Below are 22,192 nucleotides of genomic sequence, written 5' to 3'. Positions count from 1 at the left end.
TGCCCAAGGTCCCTGCTCATCTGCGTGAACGTGCCTTAGGCATGCTGCCAGGAGGCATGAGGACTGCAGATGTGGCCAGGGCAATAAATTGCAATGTCCGTACTGTGAGACGCCTAAGACAGCACTACAGGGAGACAGGACGGATAGCTGATCGTCCTTGACGTGGCAGATCACGTGCAACAACACCTGCACAGGATCGGTACATCCGAACATCACACCTGCGGGACAGGTACAGGATGGCAACAACAACTGCCCGAATTACACCAGGAACGCACAATTCCTCCATCAGTGCTCAGACTGTCCGCAATAGGCTGAGAGAGGCTGGACTGAGGGCTTGTAGGCCTGTTGTAAGGCAGGTCCTCACCAGACATCACCGGCAACAACGTCGCCTATGGGCACAAACCCACCGTCGTTGGACCAGACAGGACTGGCAAAAAGTGCTCTTCACTGACGAGTCACAGTTTTGTCTAACCAGGGGTGATGATTGGATTCGCGTTTATCGTCAAAGGAATGAGCGTTACACCGAGGCCTGTACTCTGGAGCGGGATCGATTTGGAGGTGGAGGGTCCGTCATGGTCTGGGGCGGTGTGTCACAGCATCATCGGACTGAGCTTGTTGTCATTGCAGGCAATCTCAACGCTGTGCGTTACAGGGAAGACATCCTCCTCCCTCATGTGGTACCCTTCCTGCAAGCTCATCCTGACATGACCCTCCAGCATGACAATGCCACCAGCCATACTGCTCGTTCTGTGCGTGATTTCCTGCAAGACAGGAATGTCAATGTTCTGCCATGGCCAGCGAAGAGCCCGGATCTCAATCCCATTGAGCACGTCTGGGACCTGTTGGATCGGAGGGTGAGGGCTAGGGCCATTCCCCCCAGAAATGTCAGGGAACTTGCAGGTGCTTTGGTGGAAGAGTGGGGTAACATCTCACAGCAAGAACTGGAAAATCTGGTGCAGTCTATGAGGAGGAGATGCACTGCAGTACTTAATGCAGCTGGTGGCCACACCAAATATTGATCCCCCCTTTGTTCAGGGACACATTATTCAATTTATGTTAGTCACATGTCTGTGGAACTTGTTCAGTTTATGTCTCAGTTGTTGAATCTTGTAATGTTCATACAAATATTTACACATGTTAAGTTTGCTGAAAATAAACACAGTTGACAGTGAGAGGACGTCTCTTTTTTTGCTGAGTTTATATATATAGGAATGTTTGAAAAACAGGTGGTGCTGAATCCAGACCGTAACCCTTTTCTCTCCAATATTCTAATTCTGAGATATTTGGATGACATTTTCATGATCTATACAGGGACCCAGGAAGAACTTTTGGAATTCCATGCTTATCTAAACTCTATGAATGAACACCTTCATTTCACCATTAACTATCACCTATCACAAATCAGTTTTCTTGATGTGATGGTTATTAAGGACAAAATCTCCCTCTCTACAGATCTCTATAGGAAACCTACGGACAGGAATACCCTTCTTAGAGGTAACAGCATTCATCCACGTCCACTTATTAAAAGTCTCCCTATAAGTCAATTCAGTCGCATCAGAAGAATATGCAGCTCTGATGCATATCAGAAACAGACCACGGACCTCACACAGAGGTTTAAGGAAAGGGGGTACAAAGACAATTGGGTAAAACATGCCAATGATCATTTTGAAGGACTAACACAGCTGGAAAGCCTTCAACCAAAAGTTTAAGAAAAAGCAGAAGTTGTCCCCTCATGCTTCACCCAATACTCACCATTGGGGAAGGCATTTAAGGACATTATCAGGAAGCACTGGTACATTATTGATACTGACCCACAATTGAAACCCATTTTGAAAAATCCCCTACGTATGGTCTTTCAAAGACCCCCAAACGTGAGAGAGATTGTGGTTCAATCTGATTACCCACCAGAGAAAAGGGAAACGTTCTTGGACAAGGTTCCGGAGGGTAATTATAAATGTGGCCAATGTGCTCAATGCAGCTTCACATACAAATGCAACTAATTTACCCACCCTGCACAGGACAAAGATTTAAGATCAAAAGCCTGATTACCTGCATGTCCACCAATGTTCTTTACATGTTGAAATATCCTCGTGGTCTGTCTTACATAGGTAAATGCCTTAAGACACAGATCTGTGAGCACCGCAGCAATATATGGACAGGTGAGACAAAAAATCTGGTTGCTGTTCATTTTGTACAAGCTGGACATCCTATTAGTTCTCTGAGATACATTGGAATAGAAATGGTCAAGATGTTACGCAGGGGAGGGGACATTGAGAGGAAACTTCTTCAAAGGGAATCTTTCTGGATCCACAGGCTCAACACACTTTCTCCTCTTGGCCTTAACGAGGAGTTTGACTTGAAACCATTTTTATAGTTTCAATATGTCCAAATTGTGTTTGTTTTTTTGTCCTAATTGAACATTACATGAATATTGTATGTATATTACTGCAAATATTGATAACATTCCTTGTATATGATCATATATTTTGATACATTGAATGTTCATATTGTGAACCTATGTTATACATTTTTTACCTCCTGTTTCAGGAAGAGATGTCACTTAGTACTGCCCTTATATATATATAGGACCTTCCACCCCCACCTGGGATATGGATGGCTTATGAAGACCTAAGGGTCGAAACGTTGTTATAAATAAATATCACCTGGGAGCATGAGCAGCACAGTGCAGCGTTTTCCTTTCTGCTTTTCATATGTTCTTCAGCGTTTGTAGCCAACTCCTACTCATTTCAAAAACGTTTAATTCGGTAATTTTATTCCATTGTGCATTGCAGTAGTGAACTGTCACGCTACTTGCCACACATTGAGCCTATTTGTCGCTTTGATTGGCCAACATAAACAACAAGCTATACATGTGAATGCTACCTGTTGGCTACTGGTCTTTTTACGGGGCGCACATAACTACAAAGAAAAGTGTGCAGTTTTACTACATTAATCATTTGAAATGATTGTAAGATGGATGTTTTAATGTTTTATTTTATTTTTGCAAAAATTGTACTCACACAAGTATTCGAATACTATGGATGTTCGAATAACCGTGCACATCCCTAATAATCGTATTTGTGGCCAAAGCATAAATTGGATAAAACACTTCAAAAACCCCATCTTAAACTTTTATCTCAAACTAAGGTTAAAAAAAATGCTTGCTATTTCCTTAAACAGGATGAGCTGGCCAATCAGCAGTCTACTCGTGTGAATATTTTTAACGACCGGTATATGCCCACACCATTCTGTTGTTGGGGTACGCCCACACCATTCCAACACACAAAAGCTGCTTTTTAACATAATAAATTACAATTTTAAGCAGTACCGTATTTCAAAGAACATGACGCATATTTTTTATTTATTTAACCACACCCTTTGAGCTATGACGCCAACCAATAAGATCCTTTCTCTTCAGTGTTAACGGAAGTGAACTGTGACCAAGAACAATTTCCATGTTTGCGGTTTTATTTAGACGTTTATTAACACCCTGGAACTCAGAATATAACTAATGTAACTGCACAGCATCACATACCTACACCAGGTAGTGTTTAATTCGCGTTGGAGACAGGACTTGGTTGATAGATGTTATCTAGGTAACGCTAGCTAGTAACGTTAGCTGCTAACAATGGCTAACTGTATGGTTTTTCACACTCAAATTGCCTCCATCATGGAGATGCTAGCGAATTCAGCCGTGGCAGAGATTTGTAAACTCGTAGACGACGACTATGCTGTGTTTCGTTTGGAAATAACTCAAAGCCAGAAAGAAAACAGGGCATTGCGGAGGAAACTACAGCAAGTGGAACTGAAGGTGGCACGGGAGCGCGCAGAGAGGACAATGCGAGAGCGCGTCCTCGCCAGTCGTCCCAGTAGTGTCAAGATCCTCGACCGATACAGAGGAATGGCAAGAGGTACATTTTGCAGAAGGCGGAGGCTGCGGGGGCTGTCGCCCCGTTACCCTCACCACGTGTTCAGATGCGTTACCCATAATTGGGTCTTGTTCCATTATTGGTGACCCCTGATTACTTGTCTATCTTGCACACATTTTTTTATTTTACCTTCATTTTACCAGGCAGGTCAATTAAGAACGAATTCTTCTTGCACAAAGACACAATATAATATTCTAACGATATTCTTGATTTACTGAATTTCCTATTGTCATACTCAAAAGAATGTGATGCATGGAACATAGTAAATCAATCAATAAATAAATAAATAGTGTATCAAGAAGTTATGAGAAGTGTTTCCTTACATCCTTGCCAATTGAAGACAGTGTACAATATAGCGTTGAGCATTGACAGTACCTAACTTAACCACCCCTTTTTCCCCAATCACTCTCTTAGGTGAAGGACATCTCACTGGAGGCCACAGGAGCTTTGTGAAGCCAGCGGGACACAATGCGTGGAGAGATGACCAACCCTTAGCTATAGATGAGGGGAGTGGAACCTCAACTCAGGAGGTTATCGTGATAGAGGTTAGTGTCATAGTGTGACATACACATTTACAGATCATCAAATGTTGCCCATTTATTTCAGAAAGGCTCCCCTCAGCCAAGCTTTGGGGTCTGGTGGAAGAAATTCTTAGAATTTTAAAAACAATTTTCCTGCAATTCTACACTGTTTATTAACAGGGGGAATCCATATTTATGAACAGAACACAACCATTTTTCTTAGGTTTTGCCACAATAAATTATATTGAAAAAGTGTTTTAATTACTAGATTACTAATCTTCTCCCTTCCCTGAAAATCCCACCCCTAATAATTAATTGACAGATCAGAAACCCTACCAACCCTGTGACTCACAAATATCCTGCTCCTCCCCTGACAATCCCACCCATAGTGACCGATTGACAGGCCAAACTGTCAAGGATAAAGCATGATAATGAAATCGAAAATGGGAGGGAAAATATTGTTTTACTCAATAAGGATTTTAATTTTGTACTTGGTAGGTTAATTAAAAACATTGTTAAATTGCACATTAAGTTTATCTTCTTTTTTGTCACAATGCGATCACAATAATGTAGTACAATTACAAATGTGAACTTTGATTGATCTTTTATGGCAGTGTTATCTGGTAGGGCATTGAACAAGAACTGTCAACTTGAAAATGCAAACTAGAGCTCTCCATCACATGATCGGGTCTTTGTCACAGACTACAAATGAAGACACAACTGCGTGCGTTCTTATCCAATTCCGAGGTGCATGTTGAAGATCTTGGAAGAACTGTCCACATTTACTTTTAGTCAGCCAACAAGATGAGTAGGCCTAACGAACAGCAAAAGCACTAGCCTATGTCAATCTACTATCACCCATAGTACAAAAGTTGACCTATTCTGTGCGAGAAATAAATATTCCAAACAGTCTAGGACAGTTATGGGATGCGATAGATCCAAAATTAATACAACCACTAGCATCAAAAAAGATTTTTTTACACAATGTGGCTGACGCAACAGATCAGAACGTTTAGCTTTAAGTGTTGATAATCTATTAGGCTATTTCTTCACATGATAAGCGCAGCAATGCGCATATGGCAGTAGGCTATAAGCACAAATGATCCATTAGCGGGAAAACACCTTTATCAAAAGTGACCGCAAATGCAATTATGCATGTAATGCTTATATTGTAAAGTTGCATTTTTATGGTGAAAATTATCTTTCCAAAACTTAAAACTCACGCGCTGCTTATGTATGCCAGTTAGGTTCTACACCCATTGTAAAGCAAATTAATGTGCTTAATTTTAAGACGTTATTTGTCCACTTTAGTTGTGATACAAACCTTATCAAAGCATATAGGCCTATGGGCTCGGCTACATGAAGTGTGCGACCTATGATTAGAAAAAGTCGCAGGTGCATCACAAGTGATATGCTAATATTGCCACCCATCAGACTATTTTTGATTTAATCTTGTCTTTACATATATTAAATAATAAACAGAGCATTCGGGAAAGTATTCAGAACCCTTGAATAACAATAAAAATAATATGCCATTTAGCAGACGCTTTTATCCAAAGCGACTTACAGTTATGCATGCATACATTTTGTGTATGGGTGGTCCCGGGGATCGAACCCACTACCTTGGCGTTACAAGCGCCGTGCTCTACCAGCTGAGCTACAGAGGACCACAATCTTTCCACATTTTACATTACACCCTTATTCTAAAATGGATTAAATAAATAAAACATCCTCAGCAATCTACACACAATACCCATAGTGAACAAAGCGAAAACAGGTTTTTATAAATTTTTGCAAATGTTTAAAAAAATTAAAATACATACAGTGGAGAAAAAAAGTATTTAGTCAGCCACCAATTGTGCAAGTTCTCCCACTTAAAAAGATGAGAGAGGCCTGTAATTTTCATCATAGGTACATGTCAACTATGACAGACAAATTGAGAATCCAGAAAATCACATTGTAGGATTTTTAATGAATTTATTTGCAAATTATGGTGGAAAATAAGTATTTGGTCACCTACAAACAAGCAAGATTTCTGGCTCTCACAGACCTGTAACTTCTTCTTTAAGAGGCTCCTCTGTCCTCCACTTGTTACCTGTATTAATGGCACCTGTTTGAACTTGTTATCAGTATAAAAGACACCTGTCCACAACCTCAAACAGTCACACTCCAAACTCCACTATGGCCAAGACCAAAGAGCTGTCAAAGGACACCAGAAACAAAATTGTAGACCTGCACCAGTCTGGGAAGACTGAATCTGCAATAGGTAAGCAGCTTGGTTTGAAGAAATCAACTGTGGGAGCAATTATTAGGAAATGGAAGACATACAAGACCACTGATAATCTCCCTCGATCTGGGGCTCCACGCAAGATCTCACCCCGTGGGGTCAAAATGATCACAAGAACGGTGAGCAAAAATCCCAGAACCACACGGGGGGACCTAGTGAATGACCTGCAGAGAGCTGGGACCAAAGTAACAAAGCCTACCATCAGTAACACACTACGCCGCCAGGGACTCAAATCCTGCATTGCCAGACGTGTCCCCCTGCTTAAGCCAGTACATGTCCAGGCCCATCTGAAGTTTGCTAGAGTGCATTTGGATGATCCAGAAGAGGATTGGGAGAAAGTCATATGGTTAGATGAAACCAAAATATAACTTTTTGGTAAAAACTCAACTCGTCGTGTTTGGAGGACAAAGAATGCTGAGTTGCAGCCAAAGAACACCATACCTACTGTGAAGCATGGGGGTGGAAACATCATGCTTTGGGGCTGTTTTTCTGCAAAGGGACCAGGACGACTGATCCGTGTAAAGGAAAGAATGAATGGGGCCATGTATCGTGAGATTTTGAGTGAAAACCTCCTTCCATCAGCAAGGGCATTGAAGATGAAACGTGGCTGGGTCTTTCAGCATGACAATGATCCCAAACACACCGCCCGGGCAACGAAGGAGTGGCTTCGTAAGAAGCATTTCAAGGTCCTGGAGTGGCCTAGCCAGTCTCCAGATCTCAACCCCATAGAAAATCTTTGGAGGGAGTTGAAAGTCCGTGTTGCCCAGCGACAGCCCCAAAACATCACTGCTCTAGAGGAGATCTGCATGGAGGAATGGGCCAAAATACCAGCAACAGTGTGTGAAAACCTTGTCAAGACTTACAGAAAACGTTTGACCTGTGTCATTGCCAACAAAGGGTATATAACAAAGTATTGAGAAACTTTTGTTATTGACCAAATACTTATTTTCCACCATAATTTGCAAATAAATTCATTAAAAATCCTACAATGTGATTTTCTGGATTTTTTTTCCTCATTTTGTCTGTCATAGTTGACGTGTACCTATGATGAAAATTACAGGCCTCTCTCATCTTTTTAAGTGGGAGAACATGCACAATTGGTGGCTGACTAAATACTTTTTTTCCCCCCCTGTAAGTATTCAGACCCTTTGCTATGAGACTCGAAATTCAGCTCAGGTGCATCCTGTTTCCATCAATCATCCTTGAGATGTTTCTACAACTTGATTGGAGTACACCTGTGGTAAATTCAATTGATTGGACATGATTTGGAAAGGCACACACCTGTCTATGTAAGGTCCCACAGTTGACAGTGCATGTCAGAGCAAAAACCAAGCCATGAGGTCGAAGGAATTGTCCGTAGAGCTCCGAGACAGGATTGTGTCGAGGCACAGATCTGGAGAAGGGTACCAAAAAATGTCTGCAGCATTGAAGGTCCCCATGAACACCGTGGCCTCCATCATTCTTAAATGGAAGAAGTTTGGAACCACCAAGACTCTTCCTAGAGCTGGCCGCCCAGCCAAACTGAGCAATCGGGGGAGAAGGGCCTTGGTCAGGGAGGTGACCAAGAACCCGATGGTCACTCTGACAGAGCTCTAGAGTTCCTCTGTGGAGATGGGAGAGCCTTCCAGAAGGACAACCAACTCTGCCGCACTCCACCAATCAGGCCTTTATGATAGAGTGGCCAGACGGAAGCCACTCCTCAGTGAAAGGCACATGACAGTCCACTTGGAGTTTGCCAAAAGGCACCTAACCAGATTCTCTGGTCTGATGAAACCAAGATTGAACTCTTTGGCCTGAATGCCAAGCGTCATATCTGGTTGAAACCTGGCACCATCCCTATGGTGAAGCATGGGGGTGGCAGGATCATGTTGTGGGGATGTTTTTCAATGGCAGGGACTGGGAGACTAGTCAGGATTGAGGCAAAGATGAACGGAGCAAAGTACAGAGAGATCCTTAATGAAAACCTGCTCCAGAGCGCTCAGGACCTCAGACTGGTGCGAAGTTTCACCCACCTTCCAACAGGACAACGACCCTAAGCACACAGCCAAGACAATGCAGGAGTGGCTTCGGGACAAGTCTCTGAATGTCATTGAGTGGCCCAGCCAGAGCCCAGACTTGAACCCGATCGAACGTCTCTGGAGAGACCTGAAAATAGCTGTGCTGCAACGCTCCCCATCCAACCTGACAGTGCTTGAGAGGATCTGCAGAGAAGAATGGGAGAAACTCCCCATATACAGGTGTGCCAAGCTTATAGCGTCATACCCAAGAAGACTCGAGGCAGTAATCGATGCCAAAGGTGCTTCAACAAAGTGGAAAAAGTAAATGGGTCTGAATACTTTCCGAAGGCACTGTACGTGTGAAATTTGTTTTGATTTAGAATGGACCATTATCATGCACCTGTCTTGAAACCGTGGCAGCTGAATAAATACATGTCATCTATGCACTTAAATAGCGAATGGAGGATGCTTTTCCATTGGTTCATTTTCATGCCAGCCAGGTAGGCTATACTCCTGTTGTAAAGATAAGCAATGTGCTTAATATTAGGAAAGTTTAGAAATAAATATAGTAGGCCTAGCCTATAGAAAGCTGATGGGATCCTCCTCTTTTTAATAGAGGCCATCACATTGTTTTCTCGTGCAATTGCATAGCCTATAGAAATTTTGCATAGCCTATAGAAATGTTGTTCAACATGAGCTCATGGGCTCTCATTAAGTGTTTGATTAGATTTTTGAATAGATTTGCATTGATGTCAGAGTGATTAGAGGGACAACAGAGTGCTGAGTACCAGGCAGTTAACAAGTTTGGTAGGCTACCAATGACCATCAGCAGCATCAGAGCTTGGAGAAGCCTAATTACCGTGACTAAACAGTCCTGTGGAATTTGACTGCCTTCATGACTCGTGACCGCCGGTGTGGCGGTAATACGGTCACCACAACAGCCCTACTTGTGAGACTTCCCTACGACTTTGTTATTCAATTCAATAACCTCTCTTTTTGTCAGTCAGCAGATGCAGAGGCTGCAGGTCCTGGGGTCAAGCAGGAGAGGTCTGAAGGAGAGGAGGACCCACGGCACAGCAGAGACATCCAGACTGGCGCAGCAGCTGGAGTGGCGCCCCCTGTAGCAATGGAGGACATCGCAACTGCCGCCGCGCCCCAGGCCAAGACTCGACACAGCATCACGGAGGTCAGTGGAACGCAGAACGCCGTCAAGTCAGAGTCAGACACAGAGACTTTAACTGTAACACACAGGCTCTTACATACAGGATCTGACCACAGATCAGACCCAGAGGGACTGGGGCTGGGGAGACTGGGCTGTCCTCCTGCTCCTGGCACAGAGTACTTACCGGTATTTCACCAGAGCCAGAAGACTGTTAATTCCTGTGGAAATACTGATGGTGATGCGTTAGACACTAGCGGTGATGATCTGTCTTGTTTTTACACTACAGAGATGGACCCTGGCAACATATCCTTGGGTTTAGAGACACAGACTGATCTGTCTAGAGGGGACTGGAACCGGTACAGTAGTAGTGTATACTCTGAAGGGTGCCTAGATAAGAAAGGGGAGGTTATAGTCGTAGATGAGGTGACTGTGAAAGTGGAGGGCGACGCTCCTCCCACATGGAATGCAGATAGTCACCTAGGAGACGGACACTCACAGGGCAGAGATTTGTTAGATTACAGGGGAAGCTTAGAGACAAATCCAAATGCTGTGACCCACTCACCTTTACACACGTTCTGGGATCGCGACCCAGTGTTGACGTCGATGGCATCTTCTGATTCACACGGCCGCGTCCTTTTCGATCAGGTATTGAACTCAAACGACAGGGCTAGAGCCCAGGCTCAGGGAGGGGGAGCCACATCAGGCAATAGTAAAGAGAAACGGTTCCTCTGCATGTTCTGTAACAAAGGCTTCAGCTGCCCCAAGAAGGTGGAGGTCCACCAGAGGGTCCACACAGGTGTGAAACCCTTCAGCTGTACCCAGTGTCATATGTGCTTCGCCCAGGCTGGCAACCTGAAAAGGCACCAGAGGGTCCACACAGGGGAGAAACCCTACAGCTGCCCACAGTGTGAGAAGAGCTTCTCCCGCCAGCACCAGCTAAAGATGCACCTGAAGGTCCACACAGGAGAGCGGCTGTTTGCCTGTACGCACTGCGGGAAGAGGTTCTCAGAGAGGAGCTACCTCAGGATACACCAGCAGAAAAACCATTCCATTCCATAAAATAGAAAGTAACCATTCCACTCAATAGCTTCTGAGGTTTAGATCAAACCCTGCATTAAAGAGAAAGAATAATTACATTGTTGTCAGCAGAAAAGATCCACAGATGCATTTGGAATAACGAGAATAACAGATTTCAGTGTTGAATATTCCTGGGTAGAATGACCTCCTGAGTGGCGCAGTGGTCTAAGGCACTGCATCGCAGTGCTAACTGTGCCTCTAGAGATCCTTGTTCGAATCCAGGCTCTGTCGCAGCCGGCCGCGACCGGGAGACTCATGGGCGGCGCACAATTGGCCCAGCGTCGTCCAGGGTAGGGGAGGAAATGGCCGGCAGGGATGTAGCTCAGTTGATAGAGCATGGCGTTTGCAACGCCAGGGTTGTGGGTTCAATTCCCAGTATAAAGAAAAGATATATGTATTCACTAACTGTAAGTCGCTCTGGATAAGAGCGTCTGCTAAATGACTAAAATGTAAATGTAAATGTAGAATATTGCATCCAGACATTGTGTGATATACTGTGCAAATATACTGAACAAAAATATAAACGCAACATGTAAAGTGTTGGTGCCATGTTTCATGAGCTGAAATAAAAGATCCCAGAAATGTTACATACGCACAAAATCTTATTTCTCTCAAATGTTGTGCACACATTTGTTTGCATCCCTGTTAATGAGCATTTTTCCTTTGCCAAGATAATCCATTCACTTGTCAGGTGTGTCATATCAAGAAGCTGATTAAACGGCATGATCATTACACATGTGCACCTTGTGCTGGGGACAATAAAAGGCCACTCTAAAATGTGCAGTTTTGTCACAACACAATGCCACAGATGTCTCAAGTTTTGAGGGAGCGTGCAATTGGCATGCTGACTGCAGGAATGTCCACCAGAGCTGTTGCCAGATAATTGAATGTTAATTTTTCTACCATAAGCCGCCTCCAACGTTGTTTTAGAGAATTTGGCAGTACGTCCAACTGGCCTCACAATCGCAGACCACATGTAACCACGCCAGCCCAGGACCTCCACATCCGGCTAATTCACAGGCGGGATCGTCTGAGACCAGCCATCCGGACAGCTGATTCAACTGAGTATTTCTGTCTGTAATAAAGCCCTTTTGTGGGGAGAAACTCATTCTGACTGGCTGGGCCTGGCTCCCCAGTGGGCTGTGACCCTGCCCATTCATGTGAAATCTATAGATTAGGGCATAATGAATTTATTTCAATTGACTGATTTCCTTATATGAACTGTAACTCAGTAAAATCGTTAATTGTTGCAGGGTGCATTTATATTTTTGTTCAGTTTATAAGCAAAAGTCTGTTACATATTGTGTTTGTACTGTGTAGGCTGTATGATGTTCACAAATGCCTATTGCATTACTTCCATTCAACTACTTCATTTTTTTCCCCAAGACACTTTCAATAAGGAAATTATGCAGTTTATCAAGTTCATGCACATTTTTGGTTGAGACGTGTATGTTTTATTTTCATATGGATGTTTAATAAACACAATTGGACTTTTCTAAGATTGAGACTCTCTGTAGTATACATAACATCTGATCTCACCCAACGGCGCTTTAGAACCATTATAGACTTACTAAATATACCCACACACTAACAAACACCTACTGTACACATCAAAATAGTTTAGTCAGGTTTGTCTGATGATGACTTTTGACTTATCATAGCTGACTCATATTTACCCACAACATCATATTTATGTCTACCATGATGGTTTTAACAACAATGAAGTCATTCTGTAACTACAGTTGTGGTCAAAGGTTCTGAGAATGACACAAATAATAATTTTCACAAAGTCTGCTGCCTCAGTTTAGATGATGGCAATTTGCATATACTCCAGAATGTCATGAAGAGTGATCAGATGAATTGCAATGAATTGCAAAGTCCCTCTTTACCATTAAAATGAACTTAATCCCCAAAAAACATTTCCACTGCATTTCAGCCCTGCCACAAAAGGACCAGCTGCCATCATGTCAGTGATTCTCTCGTTAACACAGGTGAGTGTTGACGAGGACAAGGCTGTAGATCACTCTGTCATGCTGATCGAGTTAGAATAACAGACTGGAAGCTTTAAAAGGAGGGTGGTGCTTGAAATCATTGTTCTTCCTCTGTTAACCATGGTTACCTGCAAGGAAACACGTGCCGTCATCATTGCTTTGCACAAAAAGGGCTTCACAGGCAAGGATATTGCTGCTAGTAAGATTGCACCTAAATCAACCATTTATCGGATCATCAAGAACTTCAAGGAGAGAGGTTCAATTGTTGTGAAGAAGGCGTAAGGGTGCCCAAGAAAGTCCAGCAAGCGCCAGGACCGTCTCCTAAAGTTGATTCAGCTGCGGGATCGGGGCACCACCAGTGCAGAGCTTGCTCAGGAATGGCAGCAGGCAGGTGTGAGTGCATCTGCACGCACAGTGAGGCGAAGACTTTTGGAGGATGGCCTGGTGTCAAGAAGGGCAGCAAAGAAGCCACCTCTCTCCAGGAAAAACATCAGGGACAGACTGATATTCTGCAAAAGGTACAGGGTTTGGCTGCTGAGGACTGGGGTAAAGTCATTTTCTCTGATGAATCCCCTTTCCGATTGTTTGGGGAATCCGGAAAAAAGCTTGTCCGGAGAAGACAAGGTGAGCGCTACCATCAGTCCTGTGTCATGCCAACAGTAAAGCATCCTGAGACCATTCATGTGTGGGGTTGCTTCTCAGCCAAGGGAGTGGGCTCACTCACATTTTTGCCTAAGAACACAGCCATGAATAAAGAATGGTACCAACACATCCTCCGAGAGCAACTTCTCCCAACCATCCAAGAACAGTTTGGTGACGACCAATGCCTTTTCCAGCATGATGGAGCACCTTGCCATAAGGTAAAAGTGATAACTAAGTGGCTCGGGGAACAAAACATCAACATTTTGGGTCCATGGCCAGGAAACTCCCCAGACCTTAATCCTATTGAGAACTTGTGGTCGATCCTCAAGAGGCGGGTGGACAAACAAAAACCCACAAATTCTGACAAACTCCAAGCATTGATTATGCAAGAATGGGCAGCCATCAGTCAGGATGTGGCCCAGAAGTTAATTGACAGCATGCCAGGGCGGATTGCAGAGGTCTTGAAAAAGAAGGGTCAACACTGCAAATATTGACTCTTTGCATAAACTTAATGTAATTGTCAATAAAAGCCTTTGACACTTATGGAATACTTGTAATTATACTTCAGTATACCATAGTAACATCTAACAAAAATATCTCATAACACTGAAGCAGCGAACTTTGTGAAGACCAATACTTGTGTCATTCTCAAAATGTTTGACCACGACTGTACAGTATAGGACTCAAACGTAGTGGGGATGGGTAAACACTCCATGTTGAAACTGTGTTTATTATCTGTGTGTACGTCTGTGTAATCTGTATCACCTGTCTGTTCCAGGAGGAGGAGGAGGGTCCAGAGGTGCTGCTGATGAAGGAGGAAGGGTGTGAGGGGGCCATGGTCATGGAGGACAACCAGACTACACCTCCTGAACCATCAGAGGAACCAGCTGAGCAGCACAGGACCACACACAGTCTCACTGAGGTGAGCCCACTGTGAACTACTGTCTGAATGGTATTAGGTCAGGGCCCGTATCCACAAAGCCTCTCAGAGTAGGAGTGCTGATTGAGGATCAGTTTTGCCTTTTAAATCATAATGAATAAGATTATATGGAAAGATATTCGATCAGCACTTTTGCATATTATCAAATCAACTAGCACGTTTGCATTGTATCAAATACACTAACATGTTTTGTATAGTACTCATAGCAATCCTTCATTGCTCAATCAGAAGATGCTCCATAGCAGGGTGCTCATATCAGATTTCTTGATCCAACATCTTCTCACTCTGTATCTCTTACAGTCAGTAGACATGGAGGATGGGAAGCCTGATCTGCTGCTAGTCAAAGAGGAGACAATAGAAGACGGACCAGAGAGCATTGACCTGCTGAGTGGACTAAAGATGGGGGAGCAAGGTAAGGGAGAAATACATATAGCCTACCTACAGTAATAGAGGGCGGCAGGTAGCTTAGTGGGTAAGAGCGTTGTGCCAGTAACCGAAAGGTCGGTGGTTCTAATCCCCGAGCCGACTAGGTGAAAAATCTGTCGATGTGCCCTTAAGCAAGGCACTTAACCCTAATTGCTCCTGTAAGTCGCTCTGGATAAGAGCGTCTGCTAAATGACTAAAATGTAAATGTATAGATCTATAGTGGGAATAGTGATGCGCCTGGCTATAATTTTTTCTTCATTCATCAAATCAATACAACTTATGTTTAAAAACAGAAACACACATTATAATGTATGAACTTCACCAGGTATTTGACAAAAAAAACTCCATATAAAGAGTTCTCTGTCATGTTTGTAAAGTCTATCTTGTAACCTCTTCCTGCAGGTGATTGGCTGGAGGCTAACAGAGGAGACTGGGCGGCCATCTTGGATTCCCAGACCCAGACTGGTGCAGCCAAGGGCCCAGGAGACAATGTCACTGAGCAGGACAGGACCAGAGGCCACATAGTGGAGGTCAGTGGATGGGACAGCGTCCTCAACTCTGGGCTGGGGAACAACACTTTTAACCACTACCAGAAACAGACAGTTGAACACAAAACAACAACTGAACTTAGTCTCCATGACAACAGACTGGCTGAGACCAGGGCGAGGCGTAGATTTGATCTGCTGGGACGGGGTGGTGTCGGTATGCGGCGGAAGAGAACAGACTCGGCTAGCGATGCTCCGTCCTGCTCCTATAGTTGTGATTCAGAGAGACTGATGGCACCTCAGGTTAACCCCCTTATAGGTGCTGCCTTCAGCCTGCCTTCTATAGGATCTATCAACTGGAACATGGACCCTGTGACAACACAGACACTCCCTGGCCTTCGTCCTCCTCACACTCTCCTAATGTTAAACCAGACCTCAGACAATGCCAGTGCCTCAACACTTAATGGCTACACAAGCCCATTGACAAATGACAGTGGTAGTGACGCTATCAGCAGATCCGGTGGCAAAGATAAGCACTTCCCGTGTTCATTCTGTGGGAAAACCTTCAATTTCCCCAAACAGTTAGAGATCCACCAGAGGATGCACACAGGGGAGAAACCGTTCAGTTGCCACCTGTGTGAGAAGAGGTTCTCCCACCAGCACCACCTGAAGAGACACAAGAGGGTCCACACAGGGGAGAAACCCTACAGCTGTCCCCAGTGTGAGAAGAGGTTCTCACGCCAGGACCAGCTGAAGATGCACCTGAAGGTCCACACAGGAGAGAGCCCGTTTGCCTGTACTCACTGCGGGAAGAGGTTCTCAGAGTGGAGCTACCTCAGGATACACCAGCAGAAAATGCATATGTATAGTGATATATAATGTACTAGTTAATTTGTTCTTAGTTAATTCTGTTGGTTTTGGATATAGCGGGAACTGGATGAGGTGAACTGAGGAAAGAATGAGTATGATGAGGCAGAGTAGATGATATGGTGATGGTGTCTGTAAAAATGCTTCACTGATGAAAAGTGACAACCTTGTCCTGTTGTTTGATGCTGGTGTTTTATCATGAGGAAATTATAGTGCCTTAATTCATGTTTATTGACATAAAGTAGTTTGTAATGTTGAACCTTTTCCAAAGTATTTTTGTAATGTTGAACCTTTTCCAAAGTATTTTATCAAAGTGATGGTACCAGATTTACAGAGAAGGTAAAGTGTTACCATAGTGAGAAAAGTTATTCTACATGTCATGTATCATTTTGTGCAATAAAAGTACCGTACTTCACGTTATGTGATTGTATGACCATTTTGTTGAAATTAAATACAAAATTGACTGTGCTGACTGACTTGGTTATTTTTGTATCATTGCACGGACTGAGTTTCCCTTATCTCAGTCGAACCAAAACATATTTCATTATTGAATCAACACATATGGGCATTGTTTATAATACACTCCAATCGCGCCATATTGTTAGGTAATTGAATCACAGTGTTGGAGATGTGCTTGACTGTGGTTAACATTTTATAATATCATGTCAAGTTTGTGTGTACAGCAAAGAATTTCTTATATAAACCTTTATGCTTTTCTGTTCAATTTGTGTTTACAGTCTGCAGTCCATGAGGACCTGCTGATATCCGGGGTTGCTGACTGGACCTCTGAAGCGGCTGGTCACAAACCCTGGCCCCGGATCAGAACCCTGGATCAAGAGTCGTCGCTCTTCCTTCCCGAGTCGGAACAAGGACCGAACCACGAGGGACAGAGACTCCACCACAACCACCACACAGAACACAACCAGTGGACAGGTGGACTGAACAACCTCAGTCCTACTGGTCATCAGAGAGACAGAGGCTCCAGTCAAGGATCCAGTCTGCAGCCCAGACCCTTCTCTTCACAGTCTCAGTGCAGAGATGAAGCAGGGCCTGGGGCTGATAGCGATAGACCCTCCTGTTCCTATGATACAAACACCACAGTATCCATGATGAACAGAGCAAGTCACCCTGGGCTTCAGCCTTCACAGAGAGTGGTGGGAGACCCCCTTGGTGGTAGTCTATCAGGAAGTCTGTCTTCTCCTTCAGGGTCTTGTTTAATGCCTGGTGAATGGGTTCATAGAAAGCCTGGACCTATGTCTAGCCTTCCTCAGTTACCTCATGGTTGCCCCACCAATACAGACAGGTTCAAGATGGGCGTTCGCCACGAGAAGTACCTAGCCTATAACACAGCACACAATCCAAACAACACCCAAACAATGGCTAGAGGTCAAGGAGGGAGCGCAAAGACTAACCACCTGAGGGTGGTGGCTCCTGCTTCTACTTCCTCTAGTGTCATTGGGTCACAACGTGGGAGGCCGAGCATTAGGTCGGAAGCCGACAAGCCGTACGCCTGCCCCACCTGTGGAAAGCGCTTCGCTGAGGCAAACTATGTGAAGAGGCACCAAACCGTTCACACCAATGAGAGGCCCTTCAAGTGCAAGCTGTGTTACAAGAGCTTCTCCTTCCTGACTAACCTTATCAGACATAGGAGTGTCCACAATGGGAAGAAATCGTAGCAGTGTGGCTTGAGATATACACAGGTGATATCTGGGATCCATTCTTTAGCTGACATACTGTATTATAGTTATCATGTTAAGTGGCTTGGAGTAAGATATTGTTATTTCATTACAAAGACCCTCAGTTGAGCATCTGGGTATGCTCACATTCTCAGATGATACAGACTTGTTGTTTCGTGTGCTGGCATAGCCAAAACACTGTCATTTTATTGAAGTGTAACTATATTTCCCTTCTGAGTTTGGTTTTGCCTATGTTCTATACCCTCTATTTTTATAACATATTTATAACAACCCCTAACATTATTGGGCATAATCAGGTGGTACCTGTTCCTTTATGTGCTAAAACAATGTGATCAAATCTGTTAATAAATTAGGAACCAAGTTGTCCTTTTGATACACTATATGACCAAAAGTATGTGGACACCTGCTCGTTCGAATGTCTCATTCCAAAATCATGGGCATTAATATGGAGTTGGTCCGCCTTTTGCTGCTATAACAGCCTCCACTCTTCTGGGAAGGTTTTCCACTAGATGTTGGAACATTGCTGCGGGGACTTGCTTCCATTCAGCCACGAGCATTCGTGAGGTCAGGCACTGATGTTGGGCGATTAGGCCTGGCTCGCAGTCGGCGTTCCAGTTCATCCCAAAGGTGTTTGATGGGGTTGAGGTCAGGGATCTGTGCAGTCCAGTCAAGTTCTTCCACACCAATCTCGACAAACCATTTCTGTATGGACCTCGCTTTGTGCACAGGGGCATTGTCATGCTGAAACAGGAAAGGGCCTTCCCCAAACTGTTGCCACAAAGTTGGAAGCACCGAATCGTCTCGAATGTCATTGTACGCTTTAGTGTTAAGTTTTCCCTTCACTGGAACTAAGGGGCCTAGCCCGAACCATGAATAACAGCCCCAGACCATTATTCCTCCTCCACCAAACTTTACAGTTGGCTCTATGCAATCGGACAGGTAGCGTTCTCCTGGCATCCGGCAAACCCAGATTAGTCGGTTGGACTGCCAGATGGTGAAGCGTGATTCATCACTCCAGAGAACGCGTTTCCACTGCTCCAGAGTCCAATGGCGGCGAGCTTTACACCACCCCAGCCAACGCTTGGTATTGCGCATGGTGATCTTAGGCTTCTGTGCGGCTGCTTAGTCATGGAAACCCATTTCATGAAGCTCCCGACGAACAGTTATTGTACTGACGTGGCTGCCAGTGGCAGTTTGGAACTCGGTAGTGAGTGTTGCAACTGAGGACAGACGGTTTTTATGCGCTTCAGCACTCGGCGGTCCCGTTCTGTGAGCTTGTGTGGCCTACCACTTCGCAGCTGAGCCGTTGTTGCTCCTAGACGTTTCCATTTCACAATAACTGCACTTAGAGTTGACCGGGGCAACTCTAGCAGGGCAGAAATTTGACAAACTGACTTGTTGGAAAGGTGGCATCCTATGACGGTGCCATGTTGAAAGTCACTGAGCTCTTCAGTAAGGCCATTCTACTGCCAATATTTGTCTATGGAGATTGCATGGCTGTGTGCTCGATTTTATACACCTGTCAGCAACGGGTGTGGCTGAAATAGCCGATAATTTGAACGGGTGTCCACATACTTTTGTATATATAGTGTATGTTGACTTTTTACTTACTTGTTTGTTATATAGTATTATAAACTGGGTGGTTCGAGCCCTGAATGCTGATTGGCTGACAGCCGTGGTATATCAGACCATATACCATGGGTATGACAAAACATTTTTTTTTTTTACTGCTCTAATTACGTTGGTAACCAGTTTATAATAGCAATAAGGAACCTTGGAGGTTTGTGGTAAATGGCCAATATACCACATTTTACATTTACATTTTAGTCATTTAGCAGACGCTCTTATCCAGAGCGACTTACAGGAGCAATTAGGGTTAAGTGCCTTGCTCAAGGGCACATCGACAGATTTTTCACCTAGTCGGCTCGGGGATTAGAACCAGCGACCTTTCGGTTACTGGCACTACGCTCTTAACCACTAAGCTACTTGCCGCCCCCACCACGGCTAAGGGCTGTATCCAGGCACTCCGCATTGTGTCGTGCTTAAGAACAGCCCTTATGTTGCGTTCATAACCAAGTGGGAATTTATTACATACGACTGGGAAAGATCCACTTGAACGGCCCTCCAGCTGGTAACTACTGGTAATTACAAGTCTATCATCCTGAGCTCCCGATTCTCCCGCATGCTGACCTCTGACCTCACCTACTAAGGAAATGACCTCGATAATAGCATTTTGGGCTGGTAAATGCAACAACAAAACATGATTTATAAAAAGCAATCTATTAATATGGGTTTTCAACACTAATAATTTGTTTACAAGCAGGATAGCTGTACTTTTAGTTTATAGTTTACGCAGCTTGTTGGCCATTAGCCAATCTGCCTTTCTCAATGAGTTAAAAGCACGTGAATGCATCCAACTGGTATTTACGACTTAACAACTGGTAAATTCCCACCTCCCACTTAGTTACGAGCGCCTCATTAGCCGTGGTATATTGACCATATACCACACCCCTCAGGCCTTATTGCTTAATTAAAATTGGCCTTAGTTTCCTTGGCTTCCTTCAATCTAAGCCAAACGTGTCAGCCATTTTTTAAAGGTAATTTACTGTCATTTTTCCACCACTGGAAATGACCACCAGCACAGAGTAGGGTCTTTAGAATCTACACTGAGTGTACAAAACATTAAGAACACCTTCCTAATGTTGAGTTGCAAACCCCCCCGTCCCCCCATGTCGGGGCATGGAATCTACAAGGTGTCAAAAGCGTTCGACAGGGATGCTGGCCCATGTTGACTCCAATGCTTCCAACAGTTGTGTCAAGTTGGCTGAATGTCCTTTGGGTGGTGCACTATTCTTGATACACATGGGAAACTGGCACCAACTACTGTACCCCGTTCAAAGGGACTTAAATATTTTGTCTTGCCCATTCATCTTCTGAATGGCACACATACACAATCCATGTCTCAAGGCTTAAAAATCATTCTTCAACCTGTCTCCTCCCCTTCATCTACACTGATTGAAATGGATTTAACAAGTGACATCAGTAAGGGATCATAGCTTTCACCTGGATTCACCTGGTCAGTCTGTCATATACACTCAGTGTATATATGGTGCTATTTAATGGGGGTCTCTGGTCTAAATACTCAGCAACACTTTCTACTCCACCCACTCCATAGCCCCCAATGCAATACGCTGTAGGCCTATAAATTACATTAGTATTCCCAATGCCACTTTTACATTGGCACATAGCATAGTTTTTTCTCTATAAGCCAATATCAAATCAAATGTTATTTGCCACATGCGCCGAATACAACAGGTGTAGACATTACCGTGAAATGCTTACTTACAGCCCTTAACCAACAATGCATTTATTTTTTAATAAAAAAGTAAAATAAAACAACAACAAAAAAGTGTTGAGAGAAAGAGCAGAAGTAAAATAAAAGAACAGTAGGGAGGCTATATATACAGGGGGGTACCAGTGCAGAGTCAATGTGCGGGGGCACCGGCTAGTTGAGGTAGTTGAGGTAATATGTACATGTGGGTAGAGTTAAAGTGACTATGCATAAATAATTAACAGAGTAGCAGCAGTGTAAAAGGATGGGGTGGGGTTTGGGGGGCAGTGCAAATAGTCCGGGTAGCCATGATTAGCTGTTCAAGAGTCTTATGGCTTGGGGGTAGAAGCTGTTGAGAAGCCCTTTGGACCTAGACTTGGCGCTCCGGTACCGCTTGCCGTGCGGTAGCAGAGAGAACAGTCTATGACTAGGGTGGCTGGAGTCTGACAATATTGAGGGCCTTCCTCTGACACCGCCTGGTATAGAGGTCCTGGATGGCAGGAAGCTTGGCCAATATGTAATGTATAGGCCTACAGTGTCCCCCATTAAATAACACCATATATAGATTCTATAGACCCTACTGAGTAATCCCAACCTCACTTTTACCTTGGCACCTAGAATACTTTTCTCTCTATAAGCCAATATACACTGCTCAAAAAAATAAAGGGAACACTTAAACAACACAATGTAACTCCAAGTCAATCACACTTCTGTGAAATCAAACTGTCCACTTAGGAAGCAACACTGATTGACAATAAATGTCACATGCTGTTGTGCAAATGGAATAGACAACAGGTGGAAATTATAGGCAATTAGCAAGACACCCCCAATAAAGGAGTG

The 22,192-nt window shown here is 44.0% G+C and overlaps 2 protein-coding genes across 2 annotated transcripts; both read left to right on the top strand.

Moving 5' to 3' along the window:
• Positions 1–3,402: 3,402 nt before the first annotated feature.
• LOC121554695 (zinc finger and BTB domain-containing protein 18-like) lies at positions 3,403–16,780 on the top strand. The gene is made up of 6 exons (XM_045217377.1): positions 3,403–3,911; positions 4,344–4,474; positions 9,738–9,920; positions 14,388–14,528; positions 14,847–14,958; positions 15,375–16,780. The coding sequence occupies exons 1-6, from the start codon at positions 3,629–3,631 to the stop codon at positions 16,334–16,336; spliced, it is 1,812 nt and encodes a 603-aa protein (XP_045073312.1). The 5' UTR covers positions 3,403–3,628; the 3' UTR covers positions 16,337–16,780.
• On the top strand, positions 15,379–18,445 carry LOC123486166 (zinc finger protein 358-like). The gene is made up of 2 exons (XM_045217376.1): positions 15,379–15,502; positions 17,062–18,445. The coding sequence occupies exon 2, from the start codon at positions 17,431–17,433 to the stop codon at positions 17,998–18,000; it is 570 nt and encodes a 189-aa protein (XP_045073311.1). The 5' UTR covers positions 15,379–15,502; positions 17,062–17,430; the 3' UTR covers positions 18,001–18,445.
• The last annotated feature ends 3,747 nt before the right edge of the window (positions 18,446–22,192 follow it).

The sequence above is a fragment of the Coregonus clupeaformis genome, unplaced genomic scaffold (assembly GCF_020615455.1).
Source record: "Coregonus clupeaformis isolate EN_2021a unplaced genomic scaffold, ASM2061545v1 scaf1044, whole genome shotgun sequence".
NCBI classification, from domain to species: Eukaryota; Metazoa; Chordata; class Actinopteri; order Salmoniformes; family Salmonidae; genus Coregonus; species Coregonus clupeaformis.
This window is presented reverse-complemented; position numbering and strand designations above follow the sequence as displayed.

Bases quoted from the DNA above. Each gene is read 5' to 3' on its own strand.
- LOC121554695 (XM_045217377.1), top strand. From the start codon at position 3,629: ATGGCTAACTGTATGGTTTTTCACACTCAAATTGCCTCCATCATGGAG. The intron at 3,912-4,343 runs GTACATTTTGCA...TCACTCTCTTAG, and splicing joins ATACAGAGGAATGGCAAGAG to GTGAAGGACATCTCACTGGA. The intron at 14,529-14,846 runs GTGAGCCCACTG...TATCTCTTACAG, and splicing joins CCACACACAGTCTCACTGAG to TCAGTAGACATGGAGGATGG.
- LOC123486166 (XM_045217376.1), top strand. From the start codon at position 17,431: ATGATGAACAGAGCAAGTCACCCTGGGCTTCAGCCTTCACAGAGAGTG.